General features: G+C 48.6%; 1 protein-coding gene across 2 annotated transcripts; it reads left to right on the top strand.

The window, feature by feature from the left end:
• Positions 1 to 528: 528 nt before the first annotated feature.
• On the top strand, positions 529 to 6,417 carry ntaq1 (N-terminal glutamine amidase 1). Of its 2 annotated transcripts, none has more exons than XM_056297875.1 (6): positions 529 to 712; positions 1,670 to 1,769; positions 1,884 to 1,934; positions 3,972 to 4,123; positions 4,492 to 4,616; positions 5,982 to 6,417. In XM_056297875.1, the coding sequence occupies exons 1-6, from the start codon at positions 633 to 635 to the stop codon at positions 6,110 to 6,112; spliced, it is 639 nt and encodes a 212-aa protein (XP_056153850.1). In that variant the 5' UTR covers positions 529 to 632; the 3' UTR covers positions 6,113 to 6,417. The 2 variants fall into 2 exon arrangements, with proteins under 2 accessions (XP_056153850.1, XP_056153849.1); XM_056297874.1 differs by having other exon boundaries at positions 4,444 to 4,616.
• The last annotated feature ends 12,850 nt before the right edge of the window (positions 6,418 to 19,267 follow it).

Raw genomic sequence — 19,267 nt, 5'->3', positions numbered from 1 at the left:
CTCTCAGGGCAGACGACACGCGTGGACACGAGAATCAGAGTATGGTTTCAGGTGGAGTAAGGAGAAAGGGTACCACGCGTCCTGGGCCCGGGGGTGGGGGGACACGCGGGGGTGATAAACCAGGCCGGGTGTTATTCACCGACTCGTGGACGTGGACGTTAGCGCGTGTGTAAGAGTAACATAGTAGCATGCCGCCTGGTGGTTACACAGAGAGCAGCGGGGAGCGAGAACCCCAACCCACGTGGCAGTGTTCATGATCTAGGCACGCGCAACATCCGCCTTGCCGGTCTGAGCCCGATCAGGACTGATGAACTAAACGCATAAGAACCGAACCGCCTGAGAACAGAATCGAACATGGAGGTTAATCGTTTCTTGGCCATCGTTTTCCCCCCAATCATAATTAGGGGATTACGATTACTAATAAAGACGTGAAAAGGAACTAAGTAGCGAGATGTGTTTGTTTCCGCCGGACCGCATTTAACGTAACGCAAAACCGTCACGACCCGTAGACGTACCGGATGACGTCAGTGTGATGTTGTTTACTAGTTCGACACTTTTCTAGTGTTCCGTCATGTTTCTTGTTTGTTTTTTTGTTTTTTTTTACTAATTTGATAATTTTCTAGTGTTCCGTCATGTTCGGGCAGGATTTCACCTCCGACTACGTCTGCGTCACTCCGCACAAAGACGACTGCGTTTACACCCGCTGCTACTGGTAGCCTGCACCCACACCCGCACCCACCACCCTAACCCGCACCCACACCCGCACCCACCACCCTAACCCGCACCCGCACCCACCACCCTAACCCGCACCCACCACCCTAACCCGCACCCGCATGCCTGTTTACACGCAGCCACACGGTTCCTCACTTTACTCTTTTACCTGCTGCAGGACACGTCAGTCTAACATTAATCTGCTGCAGGACACGTCAGTCTAACATTAATCTGCTGCAGGACACGTCAGTCTAACATTAATCTGCTGCAGGACACGTCAGTCTAACATTAATCTGCTGCAGGACACGTCAGTCTAACATTAATCTGCTGCAGGACACGTATGCTGCAGGACACGTCAGTCTAACATTAATATGCTGCAGGACACGTCAGTCTAACATTAATCTGCTGCAGGACACGTCAGTCTAACATTAATCTGCTGCAGGACACGTCAGTCTAACATTAATCTGCTGCAGGACACGTCAGTCTAACATTAATCTGCTGCAGGACACGTCAGTCTAACATTAATCTGCTGCAGGACACGTATGCTGCAGGACACGTCAGTCTAACATTAATATGCTGCAGGACACGTCAGTCTAACATTAATCTGCTGCAGGACACGTCAGTCTAACATTAATCTGCTGCAGGACACGTCAGTCTAACATTAATCTGCTGCAGGACACGTCAGTCTAACATTAATCTGCTGCAGGACACGTCAGTCTAACATTAATCTGCTGCAGGACACGTCAGTCTAACATTAATCTGCTGCAGGACACGTCAGTCTAACATTAATCTGCTGCAGGACACGTCAGTCTAACATTAATCTGCTGCAGGACACGTCAGTCTAACATTAATCTGCTGCAGGACACGTCAGTCTAACATTAATCTGCTGCAGGACACGTCAGTCTAACATTAATCTGCTGCAGGACACGTCAGTCTAACGTTTGCTGTTCTTCTTTAGCGAAGAAAACGTGTGGAAACTGTGTGAGTTCATCAGTGCACAGAAACAAGTACCGGCCGGAGAAGTTCATGTGGTTTTCATATCCAACGAGAGAAGAATGGTGAGCTATGTCATAGCTGTACAGCAGTGCTAAATATGTAAATATAATGTATGTAATGTAAATACATAATGTATGTAAACATTATTACATTTCTTTTGTTTGTGTCCCCAACAGATTCCTCTCTGGAAACAGAAGTCCGGACAAGAGGATGAACCAGTGATCTGGGTTGGTAGTGTTGTGACAATAATAATAATAGTCACAACAATAACAATGTTTTTTGTAGCTCTTTAAAAAAATTACATACAAAGTGCTTTACAGCTAAGTGATGCAAATTGAACAATCATATTTTTAATCTTATTTTTGCTCTCATGTATTGGAAACTTCTTTTATTGCACTTGTTTTGATGCATGCTCAGTAGTCCAGGTAAGAGACTCACAGAAAGCTGATTCGTTGGTTTCAGTCGTTATGCATCTGTATTGTTTATAAGGGCGAGGTACCTGCAGTCACTGTATTGTTTATAAGGGTGGGGTACCTGCAGTCACTGTATTGTTTATAAGGGTGGGGGTACCTGCAGTCACTGTTCTGTTTATAAGGGTGGGGACACCTGCAGTCACTGTATTGTTTATAAGGGTGGGGACACCTGCAGTCACTGTATTGTTTATAAGGGTGGGGAAACCTGCAGTCACTGTATTGTTTATAAGGGTGGGGACACCTGCAGTCACTGTATTGTTTATTAGGGTGGGGGTACCTGCAGTCACTGTATTGTTTATAAGGGTGGGGACACCTGCAGTCACTGTATTGTTTATAAGGGTGGGGACACCTGCAGTCACTGTATTGTTTATAAGGGTGGGGACACCTGCAGTCACTGTATTGTTTATAAGGGTGGGGACACCTGCAGTCACTGTATTGTTTATAAGGGTGGGGACACCTGCAGTCACTGTATTGTTTATTAGGGTGGGGGTACCTGCAGTCACTGTATTGTTTATAAGGGTGGGGACACCTGCAGTCACTGTATTGTTTATAAGGGTGGGGACATCTGCAGTCACTGTATTGTTTATAAGGGTGGGGACACCTGCAGTCACTGTATTGTTTATAAGGGTGGGGACACCTGCAGTCACTGTATTGTTTATAAGGGTGGGACACCTGCAGTCACTGTATTGTTTATAAGGGTGGGGACACCTGCAGTCACTGTATTGTTTATAAGGGTGGGGACACCTGTAGTCACTGTATTGTTTATAAGGGTGGGGTACCTGCAGTCACTGTATTGTTTATAAGGGTGGGACACCTGCAGTCACTGTATTGTTTATAAGGGTGGGGACACCTGCAGTCACTGTATTGTTTATAAGGGTGGGGACACCTGCAGTCACTGTATTGTTTATAAGGGTGGGGACACCTGCAGTCACTGTATTGTTTATAAGGGTGGGGACACCTGTAATCACTGTATTGTTTATAAGGGTGGGGACACCTGCAGTCACTGTATTGTTTATAAGGGTGGGGACACCTGCAGTCACTGTATTGTTTATAAGGGTGGGACACCTGCAGTCACTGTATTGTTTATAAGGGTGGGGACACCTGCAGTCACTGTATTGTTTATAAGGGTGGGGACACCTGCAGTCACTGTATTGTTTATAAGGGTGGGGACACCTGCAGTCACTGTATTGTTTATAAGGGTGGGGACACCTGCAGTCACTATATTGTTTATAAGGGTGGGGACACCTGCAGTCACTGTATTGTTTATAAGGGTGGGGACACCTGCAGTCACTGTATTGTTTATAAGGGTGGGGACACCTGCAGTCAGGTGAGACTGAAGACGTCACTTAGATGATGATGAAACGTATCTGTCAATCAGCGTTGTGCCCACAGGAAGTGATTCAACTTTCTGTGGTTTACTGCACTTGTTCCTTGCAGTTGTTGTTAATGAACATTTTGTTTTTTGATCTGTGCTACTACTACTTATGTCCAGGACACTCCTGCAAAAAATATTTTGAATCTCGGTGGTACTTTTCTGGTTGAATAAAGGTTAAATAATATCACCATATATGCTGTGATGGTCTTGCACTAGAGGGTTGTTACTGACAATGAGGTTTTTTTAAATATGCCAGTGTGACGTGTCAGTCGTTGCTGGTTCTGTCCTCCGTCTCCTTTCAGCTCCTGTTTGTTTTTACCTTCATGTTAGTCTGAGGTGGAGCTGAGACAGCCATGTTGACTCCTGCTGGTTTTTTCTTCCTCAATGTGGGTTTGTTTTGTCTGTGTTTACTCCAGGATTATCATGTGATCTTGCTCCACGTTAGCGTGCGGTGGGGGCAGAGTTTCATTTATGACTTGGACTCCACACTGCCGTTCCCCTGCGACCTCCAGCTGTACGCCGCCCAGGCGTTCCGCTCTGACCAGCAAATCAAGTCCAACTTCCACAGGTAGGATACGTTGCGACCCCCTGCCTTGACAACAACGTCATTCAACTACAATTACTGCTGCTTCGATTGATACTGGTAGTACTACTACTACTACTATAAATAACAGTGATACATTTTTTTTCTGGACACCCAAGCTCACTTTCCATCTGAATGAAAGAGAGACAGGCGTGTCCATCATTGATATAAACACACAGATAAACAGAAAGGAACAGTCATAAAAACAGAGCAGCGATAAAATGAAGTAAAAGGATGTGTCAGAATCAGAGATGAGCATCAGAGAAGCAGGAAGTGTTGGGAATAAATATCTGGTCGTTGATAAGCGAGTCTTTACAACGACCAGACTGGAACTCTCATTCGCTCTCTGACAGGAAGCTGCGTGTGGTGTCATCTGAGGACTTCCTGAAGACGTTTGCATCGGACCGCTCCCACATGAAGGACACTGAGGGAGCCTGGCGCATGCCCCCCCCTCCATACCTTCCAATTCACACTGCAGGTACCTCCTCCGTCTTCCCACCAGAACCTCTCTGCACATCCTGCACACCGGGGCCTCCTGTCTGCTCTTCCACACACCAGAAATCAAATGAAAGGAAGGTTCAGATAGAGTCGCAGGTTCACACCCTCCTTCTTTTGCATTTACCAGCTGCAGCTTGGATTACAACGCTGGAGAGTCCACCACTCACTCCTTGGAGGAGTAAGTGGAAGGAGAGCGGTAGAATTAAAGTTGACATTTTTCGGGGCAGTGGCGTCAGTCAGGAACAAACCATCGTTCCTGTTGTTGAGTTGATTAAAATTGCTTTGGAAATATTTTATCCAGAGAGTATAGCTAGCTACAATGCTTCATCACCAGCATGACCGACAGAATTACAAGCTCCATGATTGGCTGTTTCTTTAACACAATGCACACTGGGACTTGTAGTTGACTGGTCTGTATGGACACAGTCTTGTACCACTGAAGTTTATTCAAGAAACCAGATTGTTTTCGGTGAGCTTCTAACTGTTCATCGTGATGATTCAGCCTGGACAGATCTGTGACCATCCAATGCTTAGAAAAAGGCTCCAAGGGCCAGTCACATGACGTTGTCCTCAGGAAGAAGAATGGGTTTTTTCTGCAGGGAAGCAAGGCCCCCTGATGTAACACCACACACTTCTCCACCCTAGAAGCAGAATACACAAGGCTCTGTGAAACAAACGCCAGCTTCGCCTGTCCTCTTCTAGGCCTCCCCCCCCTTTTTTTTCTCCCCAGCTGTACTTGGCCAATCACCCTGCTTTCTGAGCCATGCCGGTCTCTGCTCCACCCCCTCTGCTGATCCAGGGAGGCTGCAGACTACCACATGTCTCCTCCCATACCTGTGGAGGTGCCAGCCATTTCTTTTCACCTGACAGTGAGGAGTTTCACCAGGGGGACGTAGCACGTGGGAGGATCACGCTATTCCCCCCAGTCCCCCCCCCCAAACAAGCGCCCTGACCGACCAGAGGAGGCGCTAGTGCAGCAACCAGGACACATACCCACATCCGGCTTCCCACCCGCAGACACGGCCAACTGTGTCTGTAGGGACGCCTGACCAAGCCGGAGGTAACATGGGGATTCAAACCGGAGATCTCCATGTTGGTAGGCAACAGAATAGACCGCTACGCCACCCGGACACCCCTAGACGTTTCTTAAGTGTGGACTGTGTGTGCATTTTAGAGAATATTTGTCTTTTAGCTACACACTGAAAACACACACACACACACACACACACACACACACACACACACACACCATCAGATGCAGAAGCAACATTTCATCAGCCATCCTCCCTACATGTGTGTGTGTGTGTGTGTGTGTGTGTGTGTGTGTGTGTGTGTGTTTCCTTAGAGTCGGTAATGAACCTAGATGACTTCATCAGCATGGAGCCAGCCATGGGACCAGGACGAGTCTACTCCCTGTCAGAGTTTGTCACTCAGTTTGGAAGACAAAGGTCACATGACTCACCAGCAGCAGTCTGACCCAAACCTTCCATCTTCATCTGCCGAGACCCGTTTGGCTGATGAAGCGGGAGTGGACCGGAATGGGAAATGACTTGATATTAAAGGGAATGGGACCCTGTCCGCTGTTACTGATCCGTTGAAAAGAAACGTCTGCTGGTTTATTTTATTATATGTAAAAGGCAAGCAGGCAGTCCACCTGGAATGATGTGTATTTATTTTGAACCATGACATTCAGAGACCTCTGTTACTGCTGGTATACTGGTGATGTTCAGTGGTCCCCAGAGACCTCTGTTACTGCTGGTATACCCATGATGTTCAGTGGTCCTCAGAGACCTCTGTTACTGCTGGTATACCCATGATGTTCAGTGGTCCCCAGAGACCTCTGTTACTGCTGGTATACCCATGATGTTCAGTGGTCCTCAGAGACCTCTGTTACTGCTGGTATACTGGTGATGTTCAGTGGTCCCCAGAGACCTCTGTTACTGCTGGTATACCCATGATGTTCAGTGGTCCTCAGAGACCTCTGTTACTGCTGGTATACCCATGATGTTCAGTGGTCCTCAGAGACCTCTGTTACTGCTGGTATACCCATGATGTTCAGTGGTCCTCAGAGACCTCTGTTACTGCTGGTATACCCATGATGTTCAGTGGTCCTCAGAGACCTCTGTTACTGCTGGTATACTGGTGATGTTCAGTGGTCCTCAGAGACCTCTGTTACTGCTGGTATACTGGTTATGTTCAGTGGTCCCCAGAGACCTCTGTTACTGCTGGTATACCCATGATGTTCAGTGGTCCTCAGAGACCTCTGTTACTGCTGGTATACTGGTGATGTTCAGTGGTCCCCAGAGACCTCTGTTACTGCTGGTATACTGGTGATGTTCAGTGGTCCTCAGAGACCTCTGTTACTGCTGGTATACCCATGATGTTCAGTGGTCCCCAGAGACCTCTGTTACTGCTGGTATACTGGTGATGTTCAGTGGTCCTCAGAGACCTCTGTTACTGCTGGTATACTGGTGATGTTCAGTGGTCCTCAGAGACCTCTGTTACTGCTGGTATACCCATGATGTTCAGTGGTCCTCAGAGACCTCTGTTACTGCTGGTATACTGGTGATGTTCAGTGGTCCCCAGAGACCTCTGTTACTGCTGGTATACCCATGATGTTCAGTGGTCCCCAGAGACCTCTGTTACTGCTGGTATACTGGTGATGTTCAGTGGTCCTCAGAGACCTCTGTTACTGCTGGTATACTGGTGATGTTCAGTGGTCCCCAGAGACCTCTGTTACTGCTGGTATACCCATGATGTTCAGTGGTCCCCAGAGACCTCTGTTACTGCTGGTATACCCATGATGTTCAGTGGTCCCCAGAGACCTCTGTTACTGCTGGTATACTGGTGATGTTCAGTGGTCCTCAGAGACCTCTGTTACTGCTGGTATACTGGTGATGTTCAGTGGTCCTCAGAGACCTCTGTTACTGCTGGTATACTGGTGATGTTCAGTGGTCCCCAGAGACCTCTGTTACTGCTGGTATACTGGTGATGTTCAGTGGTCCCCAGAGACCTCTGTTACTGCTGGTATACTGGTGATGTTCAGTGGTCCTCAGAGACCTCTGTTACTGCTGGTATACTGGTGATGTTCAGTGGTCCCCAGAGACCTCTGTTACTGCTGGTATACTGGTGATGTTCAGTGGTCCCCAGAGACCTCTGTTACTGCTGGTATACTGGTGATGTTCAGTGGTCCTCAGAGACCTCTGTTACTGCTGGTATACCCATGATGTTCAGTGGTCCCCAGAGACCTCTGTTACTGCTGGTATACTGGTGATGTTCAGTGGTCCCCAGAGACCTCTGTTACTGCTGGTATACTGGTGATGTTCAGTGGTCCCCAGAGACCTCTGTTACTGCTGGTATACTGGTGATGTTCAGTGGTCCCCAGAGACCTCTGTTACTGCTGGTATACTGGTGATGTTCAGTGGTCCCCAGAGACCTCTGTTACTGCTGGTATACTGGTGATGTTCAGTGGTCCTCAGAGACCACTGTTACTGCTGGTATACCCATGATGTTCAGTGGTCCTCAGAGACCTCTGTTACTGCTGGTATACTGGTGATGTTCAGTGGTCCTCAGAGACCTCTGTTACTGCTGGTATACCCATGATGTTCAGTGGTCCTCAGAGACCTCTGTTACTGCTGGTATACTGGTGATGTTCAGTGGTCCTCAGAGACCTCTGTTACTGCTGGTATACCCATGATGTTCAGTGGTCCCCAGAGACCTCTGTTACTGCTGGTATACCCATGATGTTCAGTGGTCCTCAGAGACCTCTGTTACTGCTGGTATACCGGTGATGTTCAGTGGTCCTCAGAGACCTCTGTTACTGCTGGTATACCCATGATGTTCAGTGGTCCTCAGAGACCTCTGTTACTGCTGGTATACTGGTGATGTTCAGTGGTCCCCAGAGACCTCTGTTACTGCTGGTATACTGGTGATGTTCAGTGGTCCTCAGAGACCTCTGTTACTGCTGGTATACCCATGATGTTCAGTGGTCCTCAGAGACCTCTGTTACTGCTGGTATACCCATTATGTTCAGTGGTCCCCAGAGACCTCTGTTACTGCTGGTATACCCATGATGTTCAGTGGTCCCCAGAGACCACTGTTACTGCTGGTATACCGGTGATGTTCAGTGGTCCCCAGAGACCACTGTTACTGCTGGTATACCCATGATGTTCAGTGGTCCCCAGAGACCACTGTTACTGCTGGTATACCCATGATGTTCAGTGGTCCCCAGAGACCACTGTTACTGCTGGTATACTGGTGATGTTCAGTGGTCCTCAGAGACCTCTGTTACTGCTGGTGTACCCATGATGTTCAGTGGTCCTCAGAGACCTCTGTTACTGCTGGTATACCCATGATGTTCAGTGGTCCTCAGAGACCTCTGTTACTGCTGGTATACTGGTGATGTTCAGTGGTCCTCAGAGACCTCTGTTACTGCTGGTATACTGGTGATGTTCAGTGGTCCCCAGAGACCTCTGTTACTGCTGGTATACTGGTGATGTTCAGTGGTCCTCAGAGACCTCTGTTACTGCTGGTATACCCATGATGTTCAGTGGTCCTCAGAGACCCCTGTTACTGCTGGTATACTGGTGATGTTCAGTGGTCCTCAGAGACCCCTGTTACTGCTGGTATACTGGTGATGTTCAGTGGTCCTCAGAGACCTCTGTTACTGCTGGTATACTGGTGATGTTCAGTGGTCCTCAGAGACCTCTGTTACTGCTGGTATACCCATGATGTTCAGTGGTCCTCAGAGACCTCTGTTACTGCTGGTATACCCATGATGTTCAGTGGTCCTCAGAGACCTCTGTTACTGCTGGTATACCCATGATGTTCAGTGGTCCTCAGAGACCTCTGTTACTGCTGGTATACTGGTGATGTTCAGTGGTCCTCAGAGACCTCTGTTACTGCTGGTATACTGGTGATGTTCAGTGGTCCCCAGAGACCTCTGTTACTGCTGGTATACTGGTGATGTTCAGTGGTCCTCAGAGACCTCTGTTACTGCTGGTATACTGGTGATGTTCAGTGGTCCCCAGAGACCTCTGTTACTGCTGGTATACTGGTGATGTTCAGTGGTCCCCAGAGACCTCTGTTACTGCTGGTATACTGGTGATGTTCAGTGGTCCCCAGAGACCTCTGTTACTGCTGGTATACTGGTGATGTTCAGTGGTCCCCAGAGACCTCTGTTACTGCTGGTATACTGGTGATGTTCAGTGGTCCTCAGAGACCTCTGTTACTGCTGGTATACTGGTGATGTTCGGTGGTCCCCAGAGACCTCTGTTACTGCTGGTATACTGGTGATGTTCAGTGGTCCCCAGAGACCTCTGTTACTGCTGGTATACTGGTGATGTTCAGTGGTCCTCAGAGACCTCTGTTACTGCTGGTATACCCATGATGTTCAGTGGTCCTCAGAGACCTCTGTTACTGCTGGTATACCCATTATGTTCAGTGGTCCTCAGAGACCTCTGTTACTGCTGGTATACTGGTGATGTTCAGTGGTCCTCAGAGACCTCTGTTACTGCTGGTATACTGGTGATGTTCAGTGGTCCTCAGAGACCCCTGTTACTGCTGGTATACTGGTGATGTTCAGTGGTCCTCAGAGACCTCTGTTACTGCTGGTGTACCCATGATGCTCAGTGGTCCTCAGAGACCTCTGTTACTGCTGGTATACTGGTGATGTTCAGTGGTCCTCAGAGACCTCTGTTACTGCTGGTATACTGGTGATGTTCAGTGGTCCTCAGAGACCTCTGTTACTGCTGGTATACTGGTGATGTTCAGTGGTCCCCAGAGACCACTGTTACTGCTGGTATACTGGTGATGTTCAGTGGTCCTCAGAGACCTCTGTTACTGCTGGTATACCCATGATGTTCAGTGGTCCTCCGAGACCTCTGTTACTGCTGGTATATTGGTGATGTTCAGTGGTCCCCAGAGACCTCTGTTACTGCTGGTATACTGGTGATGTTCAGTGGTCCTCAGAGACCTCTGTTACTGCTGGTATACTGGTGATTTTCACTGGTCCTCAGAGACCTCTGTTACTGCTGGTATACTGGTGATGTTCAGTGGTCCTCAGAGACCTCTGTTACTGCTGGTATACCCATGATGTTCAGTGGTCCTCAGAGACCTCTGTTACTGCTGGTATACCCATGATGTTCAGTGGTCCTCAGAGACCTCTGTTACTGCTGGTATACCCATGATGTTCAGTGGTCCTCAGAGACCTCTGTTACTGCTGGTATACTGGTGATGTTCAGTGGTCCTCAGAGACCTCTGTTACTGCTGGTATACCCATGATGTTCAGTGGTCCTCAGAGACCTCTGTTACTGCTGGTATACTGGTGATGTTCAGTGGTCCTCAGAGACCTCTGTTACTGCTGGTATACTGGTGATGTTCAGTGGTCCTCAGAGACCCCTGTTACTGCTGGTATACTGGTGATGTTCAGTGGTCCTCAGAGACCTCTGTTACTGCTGGTATACTGGTGATGTTCAGTGGTCCTCAGAGACCCCTGTTACTGCTGGTATACTGGTGATGTTCAGTGGTCCTCAGAGACCCCTGTTACTGCTGGTATACTGGTGATGTTCAGTGGTCCTCAGAGACCTCTGTTACTGCTGGTATACCCATGATGTTCAGTGGTCCTCAGAGACCTCTGTTACTGCTGGTATACTGGTGATGTTCAGTGGTCCTCAGAGACCTCTGTTACTGCTGGTATACCCATGATGTTCAGTGGTCCTCAGAGACCTCTGTTACTGCTGGTATACCCATGATGTTCAGTGGTCCTCAGAGACCTCTGTTACTGCTGGTATACTGGTGATGTTCAGTGGTCCTCAGAGACCTCTGTTACTGCTGGTATACCCATGATGTTCAGTGGTCCTCAGAGACCTCTGTTACTGCTGGTATACTGGTGATGTTCAGTGGTCCTCAGAGACCTCTGTTACTGCTGGTATACTGGTGATGTTCAGTGGTCCTCAGAGACCTCTGTTACTGCTGGTATACTGGTGATGTTCAGTGGTCCTCAGAGACCTCTGTTACTGCTGGTATACTGGTGATGTTCAGTGGTCCTCAGAGACCCCTGTTACTGCTGGTATACTGGTGATGTTCAGTGGTCCTCAGAGACCCCTGTTACTGCTGGTATACTGGTGATGTTCAGTGGTCCTCAGAGACCTCTGTTACTGCTGGTATACTGGTGATGTTCAGTGGTCCTCAGAGACCTCTGTTACTGCTGGTATACCCATGATGTTCAGTGGTCCTCAGAGACCTCTGTTACTGCTGGTATACCCATGATGTTCAGTGGTCCTCAGAGACCTCTGTTACTGCTGGTATACCCATGATGTTCAGTGGTCCTCAGAGACCTCTGTTACTGCTGGTATACTGGTGATGTTCAGTGGTCCTCAGAGACCTCTGTTACTGCTGGTATACTGGTGATGTTCAGTGGTCCTCAGAGACCTCTGTTACTGCTGGTATACTGGTGATGTTCAGTGGTCCTCAGAGACCCCTGTTACTGCTGGTATACTGGTGATGTCCAGTGGTCCTCAGAGACCCCTGTTACTGCTGGTATACTGGTGATGTTCAGTGGTCCTCAGAGACCCCTGTTACTGCTGGTATACTGGTGATGTTCAGTGGTCCTCAGAGACCTCTGTTACTGCTGGTATACCCATGATGTTCAGTGGTCCTCAGAGACCTCTGTTACTGCTGGTATACCCATGATGTTCAGTGGTCCTCAGAGACCTCTGTTACTGCTGGTATACCCATGATGTTCAGTGGTCCTCAGAGACCTCTGTTACTGCTGGTATACCAATGATGTTCAGTGGTCCTCAGAGACCTCTGTTACTGCTGGTATACTGGTGATGTTCAGTGGTCCTCAGAGACCTCTGTTACTGCTGGTATACCCATGATGTTCAGTGGTCCTCAGAGACCTCTGTTACTGCTGGTATACTGGTGATGTTCAGTGGTCCTCAGAGACCTCTGTTACTGCTGGTATACTGGTGATGTTCAGTGGTCCTCAGAGACCTCTGTTACTGCTGGTATACTGGTGATGTTCAGTGGTCCTCAGAGACCTCTGTTACTGCTGGTATACTGGTGATGTTCAGTGGTCCTCAGAGACCCCTGTTACTGCTGGTATACTGGTGATGTTCAGTGGTCCTCAGAGACCCCTGTTACTGCTGGTATACTGGTGATGTTCAGTGGTCCTCAGAGACCTCTGTTACTGCTGGTATACTGGTGATGTTCAGTGGTCCTCAGAGACCTCTGTTACTGCTGGTATACCCATGATGTTCAGTGGTCCTCAGAGACCTCTGTTACTGCTGGTATACCCATGATGTTCAGTGGTCCTCAGAGACCTCTGTTACTGCTGGTATACCCATAATGTTCAGTGGTCCTCAGAGACCTCTGTTACTGCTGGTATACCCATGATGTTCAGTGGTCCTCAGAGACCTCTGTTACTGCTGGTATACTGGTGATGTTCAGTGGTCCTCAGAGACCTCTGTTACTGCTGGTATACCCATGATGTTCAGTGGTCCTCAGAGACCTCTGTTACTGCTGGTATATCCATGATGTTCAGTGGTCCTCAGAGACCTCTGTTACTGCTGGTATACTGGTGATGTTCAGTGGTCCTCAGAGACCTCTGTTACTGCTGGTATACCCATGATGTTCAGTGGTCCTCAGAGACCACGGTTACTGCTGGTATACTGGTGATGTTCAGTGGTCCCCAGAGACCACGGTTACTGCTGGTATACTGGTGATGTTCAGTGGTCCTCAGAGACCTCTGTTACTGCTGGTATACCCATGATGTTCAGTGGTCCTCAGAGACCTCTGTTACTGCTGGTATACTGGTGATGTTCAGTGGTCCCCAGAGACCACGGTTACTGCTGGTATACTGGTGATGTTCAGTGGTCCCCAGAGACCACTGTTACTGCTGGTTTTCTTTTCTGCTTGGTGGTCCATCACTTCTTATGAGAAATAAATCAAAAAACACTGTATTTTCATCTCTTGACAAACAGAAATATAACAACGACTGACTAAGCCATAAAAGGCTGTTTTGGTGTTCACACACCCAGCTGTCCACCAGGCGGGATTAATGTGCTGATGAGCCCCCTGCTGGACACTCTATTCACTGCACACAACACATGTTTTCTTCCACCAACGCAGTATTTTAATGTGAATGAATCCAGGGTTAATTTGCTAAAACCTTCATTAACATTGGCTCAAAAATGGAATTGAACAATACAGGTTATTTTAGAAATGTGAAGAATGACAATTAGGAATTCACAATCAGAAGATCTAAGACGGGATAAAGAGATTAGACATAATGGCCGTGAGTAAATGATTTAGGAGGAAGTATAGATTTGTGAATGTTCGTTAGGATGGACATCCTTGAGTAGGAGATTAGCATCAATTTCAGGTTTTTTCAGTTTTGTATTTTCCGTTGTGGGTTATGTTTTCTCAAATCTTCTACTTTGCAAAAATTTTGCAATGGTATAAACCGATGTTGTATTTGTAATTTGAACCACGGATTCTTGCATGTTTTCTGTCGCTATGCCACTGTATTGTTTATAAGGGTGGGGACACCTGCAGGCAGCTGAGAATGAAGAGGTCACCTAGATAATGATGACACGTTTTCGTCAATAAACACTGTGTCCAGATGAACTGATTCAACCTTCTGTGATGTTCTTACCCGGATTACTACCTGGATTACTGAGTATGCATCAAGACGTTCAAACAATGAAGCTGTTCTCTGCATTTAATCCATCCTATTTTATAGGAGCAGTGGGCAGCTGCAGCGCCTGGGGACCAACTCCAGTTTTTTCCATTGCCTTGCTCAGGGGCACAGGCAGGAGTCTACTATTACTACTACTACTACTACTACTACTTTTGGCTGCTCCCGTTAGGGGGCGCCACAGCAGATCATCCGTTCCCATCTCTTCCTGTCCTCTGCATCTTCCTCTGTCACACCAGCCACCTGCATGTCCTCCCTCACCACCTCCATAAACCTCCTCTTTGGCCTTCCTCTTCTCCTCTTCCCTGGCAGCTCCATATTCAGCATCCTTCTCCCAGTATACCCAGCATCTCTCCTCCACACATGTCCAAACCATCTCCATCTTGTCTCTCTTGCTTTGTCTCCAAACCGTCCAAGCTGAGCTGTCCCTCTAATATACTCCTTCCTAATCCTGTCCTTCTTCATCACTCCCAATGAAAATCTTATAATCTTCATCTCTGCCACCTCCACCTCCACCTTTAGCACTTTGAGGTTTCTATGAAATGTAAAGTGCATTTACAAATAAAATGTATTGTTATTATTATTATTATTGTTATTTACCTCCTGTCTTCTCATCAGTCCCACTGTCTCCAGACCATATAACAAAGCTGGTCTAACACAAATGCAATAATAACTCTGATCTAAACTGAGATTAACGTTCCGCCCCCCTCCGCTGCTATTGGCTGACACTGACCAATGGGAATACAGAAGAGGACAGCTTGGAAAAAGACCCTCCCCCACAGCCCTGATGTTCATGTTTTCTCCTCCATATCTCAGAGGGGTGGAGCAACAACGCTGTTTATTCATTGTGATCCCGCCCCTCTCTCCTGATCTACCTCTCCTCCCCTCCACCTCTCCTCTCATCTACCTCCCCTCTACCTGTCCTCTCATCTACCTCTCCTCTCATCTACCTCTCCTCTCATCTACCTCCCTTCCACCTCTCCTCACATCTACCTCTCCTCTCCCTCCTCTCATCTACCTCCCCTCTACCTCTCCTCACATCTACCTCTCCTCTCCCTCCTCTCATCTACCTCCCTTCTACCTCTCCTCACATCTACCTCTCCTCTCCCTCCTCTCATCTACCTCTCCTCTCATCTACCTCTCCACCTCTCCTCTCATCTACCTCTCCTCTCCCTCCTCTCATCTACCTCCCCTCTTATCTACCTCCCCTCTACCTCTCCTCTCCCTCCTCTCATCTACCTCCCCTCTCATCTACCTCCCTTCTACCTCTCCTCTCCTCTACCTCCCCTCTCATCTACCTCCCCTCTACCTCTCCTCACATCTACCTCTCCTCTCCTCTACCTCCTTTCATCTACATCCTCTCTCATCTACCTCCCCTCTACCTCCCCCCTCATCTACCTCTCATCTACCTCCCCTCTACCTCTCCCCTCATCTACCTCCCCTCTACCTCTCCCCTCATCTACCTCTCCTCTACCTCTCATCTACCTCCCCTCTACCTCTCCCCTCATCTACCTCCCCCTAACTACCTCTCCTCTCATCTACCTCCCCCTAACTACCTCTCCTCTCATCTACCTCTCATCTACCTCCCCTCTACCTCTCCCCTCATCTACCTCCTTTCTACCTCTCCCCTCATCTACCTCCTTTCTACCTCTCCCCTCATCTACCTCTCATCTACCTCTCCTCCCCTCTACCTCTCCCCTCATCTACCTCTCCCCTCATCTACTTCCCCCTAACTACCTCTCCCCTCATCTACCTCCTTTCTACCTCTCCCCTCATCTACCTCTCATCTACCTCTCCTCTCATCTACCTCTCCCCTCATCTACCTCCCCTCTACCTCTCCTCTACCTCTCCTCTACCTCTCCTCTCCTCTACCTCTCCTCTCATCTACCTCTCCTCTACCTCTCCTCTCCTCTACCTCTCCTCTACCTCTCCTCTACCTCTCCTCTACCTCTCCTCCACCTCTCCTCTACCTCTCCTCTACCTCTCCTCTCCTCTACCTCTCCTCTCATCTACCTCTCCTCTACCTCTCCTCTACCTCTCCTCTACCTCTCCTCTACCTCTCCTCCACCTCTCCCCTCATCTACCTCCCCTCTACCTCTCCTCTACCTCTCCTCTACCTCTCCTCTCATCTACCTCCCCTCTATCTCTCCTCTCATCTACCTCCCCCTAACTACCTCCCCTCTCATCTACCTCCCCCTAACTACCTCTCCCCTCATCTACCTCTCATCTACCTCCCCCTAACTACCTCTCCTCTCATCTACCTCTCATCTACCTCTCATCTACCTCCCCTCTACCTCTCCTCTCATCTACCTCCCCCTAACTACCTCTCCTCTCATCTACCTCCTTTCTACCTCTCCTCTCATCTACCTCCCCCTAGTTACCTCTCCCCTCATCTACCTCCCCTCTACCTCTCCTCTACCTCTCCTCTCATCTACCTCCCCCTAACTACCTCTCCTCTCATCTACCTCCCCCTAACTACCTCTCCTCTCATCTACCTCCTTTCTACCTCTCCTCTCATCTACCTCCCCCTAGTTACCTCTCCCCTCATCTACCTCCCCTCTACCTCTCCTCTACCTCTCCTCTCATCTACCTCCCCCTAACTACCTCTCCTCTCATCTACCTCTCATCTACCTCTCCTCTCATCTACCTCCTTTCTACCTCTCCTCTCATCTACCTCCCCCTAGTTACCTCTCCCCTCATCTACCTCCCCTCTACCTCCCCTCTACCTCTCCTCTACCTCTCCTCTCATCTACCTCCCCCTAACTACCTCTCCTCTCATCTACCTCTCCTCTACCTCTCCTCTCATCTACCTCCCCCTAACTACCTCTCCTCTCATCTACCTCTCATCTACCTCTCCTCTCATCTACCTCCTTTCTACCTCTCCTCTCATCTACCTCCCCCTAGTTACCTCTCCCCTCATCTACCTCCCCTCTACCTCCCCTCTACCTCTCCTCTCATCTACCTCCCCCTAACTACCTCTCCTCTCATCTACCTCCCCCTAACTACCTCTCCTCTCATCTACCTCCTTTCTTTCTTTTTTTTTTTCAAATTTATTTCTGATTTTTCCCTTTTTTCTCCCAATGTAGTGGCCAATCGATCCCTATTTCCCCCCCTAATTGTACCTGGCCAATTTCACCACTCCTCAGAGCCGTCCCGGTCGCTGCTCCACCCCCTCTGCAGACTACCACATGCCTCCTCCCATACATGTGGAGTCACCAGCCACTTCTTCTCACCTGACAGTGAGGAGTTACACCAGGGGGACGTAGCGCGTGGGAGGATCACGCAACCCCCCCCCCAGTTCCCTCTCCCCCCTGAACAGGCCCCCCGACCGACCAGAGGAGGCGCTAGTGCAGCGACCAGGACACCCACATCCGGCTTCCCACCCGCAGACACGGCCAATTGTGTCTGTAGGGACACCCGACCAAGCCGGAGGTAACGTGGGGATTTGAACCGGCGATCCCCGTGTTGGTAAACAACAGAATAGACCGCCATGCTGCCCGGACGCCCCCATCCCCTCTATCGTACACTAAATGAGTACATCAACATTCACTGAATGAAGGTTTACTGATCTTTTTTTTACAGAATAACAAACACGAGCCTTGCAAGTTTGTGTTGACTCCAAACCTTTTTTAGGAAAGGTTTTCCCCACAGACCAAGAGCCGAGAGAACTTGTGGCTAAATATGCTCATTAACCTCTAAAACCGTATCAATAACGTGTGATGGACTGATTGATTACTTCTGGGTTCGAGACCCAGAACTACTCTGGGGTATTGGTAGCTGTGACATCTGACCTCTAGTCTGGAGCAGAGCAGCAATGTGTTAAAAAAATCCTGTAGGTACAACACAGAGACTCGACTTTACATCCAACAGCCAGACCACAGACAGTCTGCTAGTGTGGATCCGGGCTAAACTGGGTTCCTATGGCCCGCAGAGTCCCAGACGAAGCAACGTCGATGAGAAAACTTACAGTTCTGGTTGATAACAGCTGAGCTGTAGCTTTTTACGAGGATCTGCGTATTCATTACTGTCTTTTACATACAAAGCCCAGTTCCAGTGAAGTTGGGACGTTGTGTAAAACGTAAATAAAAACAGAACACAATGATTTGCAAATCCTTTTCCACCTATATTCAATTGAATACATGACAAAGACAAGATTGTTAATGTTCAAACTGATAAACTTTGTTGTTTGTTGCAAATATTCACTCATTGTGAATTTGATGCCTGCAACACGTCCCAAAGACGCTGGGACAGGGGCATGTTCACCACTGTTCACCACATCACCTTTCCTTTTAACAACACTCAATAAGCGTCTGGGAACTGAGGACACTAATTGTTGAAGCTTTGTAGGTGGAATTCTTTCCCATTCTTGCTTGATGTACGACTTCAGTTGCTCAGCAGTCCGGGGTCTCCGTTGTCGTATTTTGTGCTTCATGATGCACCACACATGTTCAATGGGAGACAGGTCTGGACTGCAGGCAGGCCAGTCCAGTACCCGCACTCTTTTACTACGAAGCCACGCTGTTGTAACACGTGCAGAGTGTGGCTTGGCATTGTCTTGCTGATATAAGCAGGGACGTCCCTGAAAAAGACGTCGCTTGGATGGCAGCACATGTCGCTCCAAAACCTGTATGTACCTTTCAGCATTAATGGTGCCTTCACAGATGTGCAAGCTACCCATGATGCCATGGGCCCTAACACCCCCCATACCGACACAGATGCTGGCTTTTGGACTCTGCGCTGAGAACAGTCTGGATGGTCATTTTCCTCTTTAGCCCGGAGGACACAACATCCATGATTTCCAAAAACAATGTGAGATGTGGACGCGTCAGACCACAGCACACGTTTCCACTTTGCGTCAGTCCATCTCAGATGAGGTCGGGCCAGAGAAGCCGGCGGTGTTTCTGGGTGGTGTTGATATCTGGCTTTGGCTT

The sequence above is a fragment of the Lampris incognitus genome, chromosome 18, assembly GCF_029633865.1.
Source record: "Lampris incognitus isolate fLamInc1 chromosome 18, fLamInc1.hap2, whole genome shotgun sequence".
NCBI lineage: Eukaryota > Metazoa > Chordata > Actinopteri > Lampriformes > Lampridae > Lampris > Lampris incognitus.
The sequence above is the reverse complement of the archived record's forward strand: the minus strand, read 5'-3'. Positions and strand labels throughout refer to the sequence as shown.

Coding starts and splice junctions, on each gene's coding strand:
- ntaq1 (XM_056297874.1), top strand. CDS start 633: ATGTTCGGGCAGGATTTCACCTCCGACTACGTCTGCGTCACTCCGCAC. Junction 713..1,669: donor GTTTACACCCGCTGCTACTG/GTAGCCTGCACC, acceptor GTTCTTCTTTAG/CGAAGAAAACGTGTGGAAAC. Junction 4,617..5,981: donor CCTTCCAATTCACACTGCAG/GTACCTCCTCCG, acceptor GTGTTTCCTTAG/AGTCGGTAATGAACCTAGAT.